Here is a 10,565-nt window from a genome sequence, read left to right on the forward strand (position 1 = left end):
TCCAGGTGCCAGGTCATTGTTTATTGCCTAGTCAAGCTCATAGTTCATGTTAATGTTTTGTTTTACTTCAAGGATTAAGGTCATGGTTTATGTTTTTGGGTCATTGGTCATTGTAAATAAAACTGAACCTGGGTTTGCTACATCATTGTCCTCATCTGTTTCATGCCAGCAACGTTATACATAGCAGCAAGCTCAGTGGGGAAAAAATGGGTAGCAAAGTGAGGAGAATGTTCATCACAATATTTAATAATATCTAATAAAAAAAATTACAATTGTACAAATGCTAATGGCAAATTGCCAATCAATTGTAAGTGAAGTCACATGCACTTCACATAGGGTATAGAGCATTCCTGATCAGTCCCTAGTTAGAATGCTGTCCATGTAGGTAGCAGACAGAAATTTAGATCATTTGAAACATGACCGTCAAGATTGTGACGTACTGGCTTGGCATAAGCAGAGTTCTCACAATACACACTCAATATTTTGAATTTCCCTTTGTGTGGGCTGAGTGATTGGTAACAGAAGCACAAGTGACCTACACTAAGCTGAATCGGGGTTAACAAAAGATCGGAGCTCTTTCAGGACTTTTATGTTATGATGAATAGAGCTGACAAGCCAAAACTGAATGCTATACAATTTATGATCAGCTCACTCACTCCACTCGTGAAGAAAGAGTATACAGCGTTTTCAATCAGCACAAATTCTCTTTCTTCTGATGTAGGAAAACAACCTGCTTCAAGATTTTTCCAGGATTTTCCTCCCAAGGAAATCTTGTTTTATCTTTAAAACAAGATAAAGTTACTTGAGAAGCAACACTGCAAAATATAATATTAAATAATACACAAATGTTTGGGGTCGATAAGATTTTTTATTTTTTTTGAAGGAATTCTTCTATGCTCACCAAGGCTGCATTAAAAATACAGTAAAAACAGCAATAATGTGAAATATTATTACCATTTAAATGAACTGTTTTCTATGTGAATATATTATAAAATGGCATTTATTCCTGAGATCAAATCTGAATTTTCAGCATCATTACTCCAGTCTTCAGTGTCACATTATCCTTCAGAAACATTCTAATATGCCGATTTGCTGCTCAAGAAACATTTCTTATTAATATCAATGTTGAAAACAGTTGTGCTGCTTCATATTTTCATGGAAACCATGATCAATTTTATTTTTCAGGATTCTTTGATGAATAGAAAGTTCAAAAGAAAAGCATTTATCTGAAACACAAATCTTTTGTAACATTATTTACTGTCACTTTTGATCAATTTAATGCATCCTCGCCGAATAAAGGTAATAATTTCTTTCATCAACTAAAAAATCCTACTGACCCCGAACTTTTGAATGGTATTGTATCCAAACATGTATACAATATTTATCTATACTATAGCTAATAGACATAAAAAAGCTTCCAGTTTCTGTGCCTGTCATGTGGTCATTAATAAGGTCTTATGGATGTTATTGAGTATATTTAGTGCTTTAGTGAGCTTTGATGGCATCTACGTGTTTACAAATGTTGTAAATTTGACTGATATGCATTAGTGTTTCTCTGTGGTCATGCATGCGCAGTGGCTCTGCACACACTGTATGCACATGCAAACTGCAGATCTGTGCATGCTGGCTGCAGATCAGCACACGTTGGCTGCGGATCTGTGCACGTACGGTTGGTGTATCTGCCAGACCCTGGCTGCGCAGGTGAGACTGGCTCTGGGTCCCGTAAGAACTCTCAGCTGTTAAAACAGTAGTGCTTCACTGAGAGAGAGAGAGAGTGAGGGGGGAAAGAAAATGCAAAAAAAAACTACTTCAGCTGCAACCTCGGATTCTCCATATCCCTCCCAAACCGCAACGAGCCTGTGGCCTGCCAGAGAGAGAGAGAAAGGTGGGGGGAAAGGGAAAAGAGAGGTAGAAAGAAAGAAAGAAAGTAGCTGCGAGCTTTACTCTACTGAGCGCTATTGTCGGCGGCCAAAACAAGCAGGGTGATGACATCATCAAACCTGAGACAGAACGATTCCTGAAGGCGTTCGTGTGTAGAGTTGAGCGCAGAGAGGTGGAGTCGTATCCCAAATCACCCCGCACACCCTTCAAGCACAATTTACACCGCTGGCCAAGTTTAAACAATATAGCAGCACAGGGAAGGGAAGAGAAAAGCAGTCAGGGCTGTAGGTGCTGCGAGTCGGGTCGACGCTCAAGATTAATGTCTACAGGAACAGAAAGTCCCCTCTGTGGACTGTTGCATGTTACATATGTCACGGTAAAAGCCTTGGTTTCTACTGCACTCACTCAAGGTCACTGTATCTGTCCTGATATGGGAATGTCTTTTCCTAGGTTTTCACTCCTTCTGTTAAAGTTCACATGAATCATTTCAAACCTGTTTTGCATCTATGCTTGCTGACGTTCCTCTCAGTGTAAACCAGTAAGACTTCCTTGGTCACCAGATGCATCAGAAAAACCACTGTGGTTGAGCAGCACTTTTGCCAGACCAGCACTAAACCTATGGAAGCTTATTTTCACTACAAAATAAAAAAGGTAATTGCGACCTTTTAACTCACAATTCTGACTTTTCCTCACAAGTTTGTTTAAAAAGCTGTCAATTCTGCGAGATAAATTCAAAACTGTGAGATACAAACTTGGAATTCTGAGAAGAAATGTCAGAATTGTGAGCAATAAAACTATGCTATACACATCTTGCAACTTTTTTCTCCGAATTGAGAGCTATAAACTCAACACTGCGAGACAAACTCAGAAAAAAACTCAGAAGTCATAATTAGTGACTGAACTGCAGGTGCACCACTGAGAAAAGCTTTGAATGAAACGTGTCTGATAAACGTCAACTAATGTATCTGACACAGGAAAATAAGACTTTGACAAATCTGCATCTGCTGTCGTCTTCTGTTTCACCAGACCCTGAATCACCGAAACCACTATTTTAGATTATTATTAGATGAAGTGAATCAGCCTGTAATGACACCAGCAGCCTTGAGAACAAGACGGCAAACACGATCTAGTCTCACTTACACAATTCTCGGCTAATTCTGCACAACTGTCTGAGAATGTTAAAGCTCTGTTTGATGTTTTTCTGTCTCTAAACTGCAGTTTCCTGTCAGAGAAGGTCACAGGCGCTCCGCTCTATCCAGACAGCAGATAAGGTGCCAGCTCCATGCCTGCTAGAACAACCATCCTTGGGCATTATTATTAGTAATTTGGCAGGACAGGACCAGACAGCCGCTCTGCTTGCCCGGGGGATCGTCGGGATTCTGGACAGAGTGGATTATCAGAGGCCCTTTGGTCCCATCCGCAGGTTGGGAAAGGAATGATAACCATCTCAAGATGACTGCCATGTGTGCACAACCAAAAAGAAAGAAAAATACGGAGAGTGTCAGACACACCTTTGGAGTGACCTGTTTTCATTGGACGGGGCCTTACCTGAGCTGGGTGTGATTGACATCTGTGTCCATGGCAACCCAGAGGGGTGATGTCATGAGATCATTATGTATGCAAGACTTGGAGTTTGTCACGTCAAGTGAAGCGTGTGGCACACAGACTGCTTTTGATTAAGAATTTACGTATTACAACTTAGGCAACGATTCATTAAGAGTCATTCTGCATGAGCTCATTCACAAATGACTTACAAGACAGCCACCGTGGAGAGAAAGGCCCACATCGCTTCCTCCGCGTCCGTGTGGCTCCGTGCGCGCTTGCGAAACGGCTCTCGGGGTCACAGCTTCACGTCTTTCCGGTTTGTTTAATCCGTTTGAATGCAGGGTTCGCGGATGTTCCCGCTGGCGCCGGTGGACTGCATCTTTTCACCGTCAACGGGCGGCAAGGGGTCAGCGGGGTGTGAGCGCGCCGCCGCCGCCGACACGGATGGTTGCGGTGCGCGGTCGGTAACGGGCAGGAGGCGGAGCGAAGCTGAATCCTCCGGAGTTTGAGGAACAGGTGAAGCGAAGTTCAAACGCGACCCACACCTATGCGCCGTTTCTGCTCGTAAAAACTTTTGGACAGCCAGCGAAAGGTTCTCGCCCAGTGTTTTTCAAGCAGTCCGAGAGTAACTTTTCCTGCTGAAAATGTCTTTGCACAGATAAGGATTAAAACTCCGTGGAGTGCATGCGCACGCATGAGAGTTCGTGTCACTGCTGGTCCGCTACGGGCGAAATGACGCGCTGCGGGAGGCAGAGCACCTGGACGGGGATGGAGCGATGAAGACGCGGCTGCGGCGAGCTGGACTCCGGGTACCGCGGAGCGTGCTCGGTCATGACTGCTGCGCCGGAGAGACGGCGGCGCGGTCCAGGTCAGATGAAGGGGGGAAAGTGAAAGCAGAAGGAAAGCGGCACACGCTCGCAGCTCCCTGCACCTGATTTCCCGGACTCAATTCTGGAGCTCCAGCGCAACAGCAGCCAAAACACGGGCCGATGACATCACCTCCAAAATGCTTGAAGGGGGAAAGAATGCAATCTGAGATTTTTATTTATTTTTTTAAAAAGAAGAAAGTTTGCAGCTCCCCCCAGTACAGCGCAAAAGTCTGCCCGACGAAAGCGCTTCGATCTGTGAGGGAAAACGCGTCTTCTTTTTGCGCATTAAAGCAGGCGATCCGTGCACTGGAAGCAGCGTCCACTTAACCTGCGCCTCCTCCCCTTCCTCAGCCGCTTTCATTCACAAATTCACGTTGGATAGAAAACTAACAAAGCTGGAAAGCGTTTGCGCGGCTTGTTTCCTCTCCCAACAGCGAAAACACTCGCCAATGTCACCGTGCGCAACAAAGGAGCGCGCGCGCACGCGCCAGCGGTCCCACCGGGACGCATCGCGCCCCTGCCTCAAGCCCAGGCCGGGTCCGCTGCTATAAGAGGGTAAAAATCTGCCACTGTTTCAAACCCAAATCCCCCACCTCGCGTAAACCGGGACCAGCACAACATCAGCCAGATCGCTGTACAGTGCTTCCAGAAGTTTAGTGCTTTTGATGCATTTTGAGTCTTCGTTTCATGACTGTAAAACTCAAGAGGGCAGAGTGAAGAGAGACGGTAGAGGGAGGTATGAAAGCTCACGGTCCGATCCAAAAGGAACATTTCTCAGCACCGCGACAGAACCGCAGACGGTCAGCCAAGCCAACACTCACCCACCCTCTCCGAACCCCCTCCACTCTCTCACACACACACGCGCGCGCACACGCACACGTTTTACTTAGCTATCTAAATGAGGACATACCATAGACATCTGTTGTTTTTATATAGACCTAAAGCAATTAACCAAATCCTACCCTTGAAAAACTTAAACCAGCATAAGAGGGTTTGCTGGTCTCTTCAAACCTCTTCAAATCAAGCGAGAACAGATCTGCCTAATCATGCGTAAACTGTTTTTATAAGCAGGTACCCAATTAAACCCATATTTAGGACTCGTTTGTCTAATTCAGGATGTCTTCTGTCTTTTTAACTAACTTTTTTTTTTTTTTTTAGCTGAAAGTATAACTAAGTATACACACAACACAGTCGTGCATGTGTGTGTTAATAGTGGGACACGAGGGTCTGTATTTAGTCAGTGATTTGGACTTGCAGGTCATCCCTTTGGTCCCCTCCACCCATTGTAACACACACATCGACTTTCTCCTCTAAATGCATTCATGTTTGCTTCTTGTTCAACCTCTCCCACCTCGTGAAGTATGTGCCATTGGAAAGAAAGTTGTTTTTCAGAGGAAGAGAGAGGAAAGGAGGGACGGAGAGGAGGAAAGAAGAGGCAGATAAGAACCATTATTAATCCACCTGACATGTAGAGACTGTTTCCCTCCGGTCTTCCAAACGTCCGTCACCTCCAACATTCAGTTTCCTCTGGTGTTTTGTGCTGTGCTTCCACTAGAGGGTGTTTGTAGGATCTCTGGCCTCATTCACCCATCAGGTATTCAACTGCAACACCTAAGCTGATTTCTCAGTAGCATACCATTCTTATTTCTGCGTTATATAAAATTATTATGCATGATATGCATACTGTGCATATTATGTAAATCTGACGTAATGTGCAGTATACAATGGAACATTTCTACACCGATTAAGATTAAAACTGGTTTGTTTATTTAATTTAAAATGTAATTTATATATTAATATTATATTAAAATATAATGAATGCAATATGTATTTTAATTGTATATCAAAATATTACAGTTTATTAAATGTTTCATATTTTTCCATATATATGTCCTGATGTGCTCAGACTCAGGTGAGACACTTTAAAATTAATAAAGGATTTGTTTTATTTTCTAACAGAGTTCCCATAATCATGGAAATTTTGGAAATATTGTGGAATGTTAAAATCATGCTTTCCAGGCCGTGGAAATGAATCTTGAACGTCATGGAAATTTCTATAGTAAACGCACACTGTGCACTAATTATGCTCTAAAATATTTCATCGGGTAGATGTTGTTCTTGTATCAAGTGAATCTTGCTCATGAGCCATAGTGATGTCTGATTTGTGTGCGAATTGTTCTTTTCGAGTTGCTTCTTTTCAATGAATTAGTCACACTGATTCACAAATTGCTCTGAATGATTAATTAGTGAATCCTCATCCAGTAATCACAAACGACTGGAAAGGTCATGGAAAAGTCACAGAAATTCATTGGTCAAAAAGTATGAGAACCCTTTGCTAAGTGTATAACTCTTGGATTTTTTGGCTTTGTTGCTCTGAATTTTAAGGCTGATTTGTAGAGATTGTTTTTCTTTTTGTCCTGTCCCTTTAATTCATTCTCTTGTCTTTCCCCCTCTCTTTCTTTCAGTCCCTGCTCGCTGCTTGTAGCGGCAGTATTGATTGCCCATGTCTTTGCTTTTGCAGCTTTGGGCTATTGATCTTTGGCTGAGGCTCTGAACACACACACACACACACACTCACACACTCGTATTGTCTCTGTTTGAGATGGCTTGCTCTGAGAATGGTACGAGAGGAAGAGCTGTGGGTTAATGAGTCTGTCTTGGCAATGTGTTTGGCTGTGAGTTTCTCTGTGTTTAATACCTCCATTCTGTTCTACAATTAACATCAATCACTGCAGCTCAATACAGTCTGAGTCAGACAAAGACTCGAGACCAGCTGTGTGTGTGTGTGTGTGTGTGAGCGCACATTTGGGCTCTTGGCTTCTCTACCTGCTCACTGCAACACAAAATACACACTGATATTAACATGTCAAGCATACTGCAGATTTATATTGCAAATTTAGGCACGGATTAATGTCACCAAACAGAATTGCAAAAAATAATGACTGTTTTCAATTTCCCATCTTCCATTAGTCAGCAAAACAATAGTCCCGCCTCAAACATCCACCATTGGTCAATCTAAGTGTCAACAGTACAGATAGTCCTGTCCCAAACATCCACCATTGGTTGAATCAATCTGACATGTCAGCAACTATAAAAATCACAGTGTTTTGACTTGTAAGATCAGATCTCATAGCATTATGTACCCAATGGGTGTTTGTGCTTGCTGATAGGAAATCACTGCATTTTACTCTCCAGCAATGATTGTTTATTTGGACATTTTGTCTAGTCTATTTTTACTCATTGTTAGAGCCATAAATAACATATTTTTCTGGATATTAAGTGTGATTTTTGTATATTAAAGGTGACACATCACGACAATCTGACTTTTCCAGGTTTTAAGTGCTATAATCAGGTCCCCGGTGCATCTACCAACCAAGGAAACGTTAAAAAAATAACCCAGTAACTTTGTTTTGGTAAGTCTTTTTCTGCAAGCGTCTGAAAAAACGAGCGCATCTGATTTCGCTCCCCTAGTGACATTGCAAAGGGATCTCATTATAATATTACCGCCCCTTAATCTGTAAGTTTCCACCCACGGTGCCGTCATTTTGATTTCACATTTGCAAGCGACAACAGTGTACCAGTTCTAATGCCATGGCGAAAGTTTGAGCAAAACATGCTAACTGTTCTGTTGCTGTTTTTTAGCAGGTACGAGCTGTAATGGCGCAGCTCTATTCTGGAAAAGGGGGCAGGGAGCAGCAGCTCATTTGCATTTAAAGAGACAGGCACCAAAAACATTGTTTTTCTGCTTCCACTCAAAATAAGCATTTTCAAAATTATATAATAAATGATCTGTGGGGTATTTTGAGCTGAAACTTCACAGACACATTCTGGGGAAACCTGAGACATATATTACATATTGTAAAAAGGGGCATAATATGTCTCCTTTAAAGGGGCACCCATTATGCACAATTCACTTTTACATGTTGTTTGAACATAAATGTGTGCTGGCAGTGCATGTACACAACCACCCTATAATGACAAAAATCTACCCGCTCCTTTTTTTAATCCCCATAAATCACATTTTCACATTTTACAGGCCCCACCCACGACTGATGACAGACACTGCCCTATTAGCAGAGAATGATCTGTGGGGTATTTTGAGCTGAAACTTCACAGACACATTCTGGGGAAACCTGAGACATATATTACATATTGTAAAAAGGGGCATAATATGTCTCCTTTAAAGGGGCACCCATTATGCACAATTCACTTTTACATGTTGTTTGAACATAAATGTGTGCTGGCAGTGCATGTACACAACCACCCTATAATGACAAAAATCTACCCGCTCCTTTTTTTTAATCCCCATAAATCACATTTTCACATTTTACAGGCCCCACCCACGACTGATGACAGACACTGCCCTATTAGCAGAGAGCCTGCCCTGAGTGATTCGCACACAATCCGCAATGTTTATCTTCACGCTAGAGCATTTAAAAGCAGCATTCAAGTAAGAAATGTCTTCTTATTAGAGCTACAGAAATTATGCATTCAAGAGCAGTGAGTGATTTTCTGTTTTTATTTTATTGTTTGGGTCATGTATAGATAGTATATATTACGCTGCTGTCACTTAATACACCGATCTAATATAAACATGTGATTTATTTCCCAACTGTTTCCCTTCACAAACATAACTGACAGTGTTTTTGTAACTTGTGTTTTTAACAAACTTGTGTGTATTTGACAGTTTAAGCGCAATAAGACATGAAAGATTAAATAAATAATGAAAAACTTAGTTTAGTACTCACATGTCGTGTGACAGCCACTTTCTGTACGCGTGCTTTGGATGTGTGCTCGCTCAGAAAACCGTACATCAGAAGTTTAAACTGATATGGCTTTAAAACGCATGATTTCACCATGATACACATGATTTTTTAGCAGAGTATCTGAGGAACAAGTTGTAAAGGCACAGCCCTATTCTGGAAAAGGGGGCGAGGAGCAGCAGCTCATTTGCATTTAAAGAGACATTCACGAAAACAGCGTGTTTCTGCTTCTACTTAAAATTGGCATTTTCAAAATGATATAATAATCTGTGGAGTATTTTGAGCTGAAACGTCACAGATGCATTCTGGGGACACCTGATTCTTATATTGCATCTTGTAAAAAGGGGCATATTAGGTGCCCTTTAATTTGTATATATTTTGAATATTTATACTCTATCGTGTGACTTTAGTCAATCTTATACTTAATACGTACAATAATACGTAATATGTGTGAGTAAGCCATAATGTTTTGAATTAGAAGGAGGAGGAAGAGGTTTGGTACTAGACCATCTTTTGGTCATTGAAATTGTCAAAATCATAAATAATTTGAAGTTTTAGAAAGTGTAAATAGTTCTTAAGTTTGATTTTTGTTTTTGTAATTGTTTTACACATCGCCTGTGGAAATGGTGAAGAATAGACAAATGTTTTTATTTCACAATTATACTCATTACATTCAGACTGATGAATCACACTTTTTAAGATCCACATTGTAACTTTGGACTTTGCAAATGACCCTGGTTTCCTCACATGAAATGTATATTATGTTTGTGTTCTTGTATGTTTTTGTTCTGATGGTTTTTAGTGGACAAAGTCTCACAGGTGAAAAAGGGGTGAATCTGCAAAGTCTGACTGATTAAAAACATCCCTATGTTGTAAAACTAAACCAATGTCCTCTCTTGTGTTTTCAAACAGGAGAAACATCTCAGTTTGATCGCACCTTCACGGTCTGGGTCATAAGATTTTCACAGGCCGGGATGATGAACATCGTGGGTCTGGTATGGAAATAACAGTCCCTCTGTGGTGAGGTTAGTCCGCAGGTTACCAGTAAAGAGCTTTTTAAACTGCACAAGGAAACCGCATGTGTCTTTTTAAAAATCTGCGGTTGATAGATATAAAACCAGATTGGAGGAATCTGGGCTTGCATTAATGCAAAGTGGTTACAAACCTTCTGGTCTCTCGGTTAACCTGTCTGACCTGAGCTAAACTGGATTAAGATCTGTGGCAACACAGTTGTGGTTTTTGGGGGGTTGTAGTATTGTACCGTTCCAGCGCACCGCAGTGATTGTAGTCCACAATCTCATGTTTCTCATTAGGGGCGCACTTGATAGAAAGGCTGTTGAACTAGCACGTCACATCTCATCATAAAGTCGTTATCTGCAATGAAACACCTTTTATCAGTGACTCACTAAATCTAAACCGTTCCCCAATGTGTAAATGAATGAGACACATTATTGAGTGTCTTTGATGACGGGCCCTGGCGAAACAATCAAGTGCCGCAGAGCTGCAG

At 41.6% G+C, this 10,565-nt stretch overlaps 1 protein-coding gene across 1 annotated transcript in view; it reads right to left on the minus strand.

The window, feature by feature from the left end:
• LOC107754488 (fibroblast growth factor 18-like) overlaps positions 1 to 4,713 on the minus strand; it is a 28,544-nt gene extending 23,831 nt beyond the window's left edge. The window contains exon 1 of the mRNA XM_016570957.1: positions 3,636 to 4,713. Within this exon, the coding sequence (XP_016426443.1) occupies positions 3,636 to 3,667 (32 nt within the window). The 5' untranslated portion in view covers positions 3,668 to 4,713. The remainder of the gene's footprint in view (positions 1 to 3,635) is intronic.
• Between the last annotated feature and the right edge of the window lie 5,852 nt (positions 4,714 to 10,565).

Source organism: Sinocyclocheilus rhinocerous, unplaced genomic scaffold (assembly GCF_001515625.1).
Source record: "Sinocyclocheilus rhinocerous isolate Xijiao unplaced genomic scaffold, SAMN03320098_v1.1 scaffold50, whole genome shotgun sequence".
Classification (NCBI taxonomy): Eukaryota; Metazoa; Chordata; class Actinopteri; order Cypriniformes; family Cyprinidae; genus Sinocyclocheilus; species Sinocyclocheilus rhinocerous.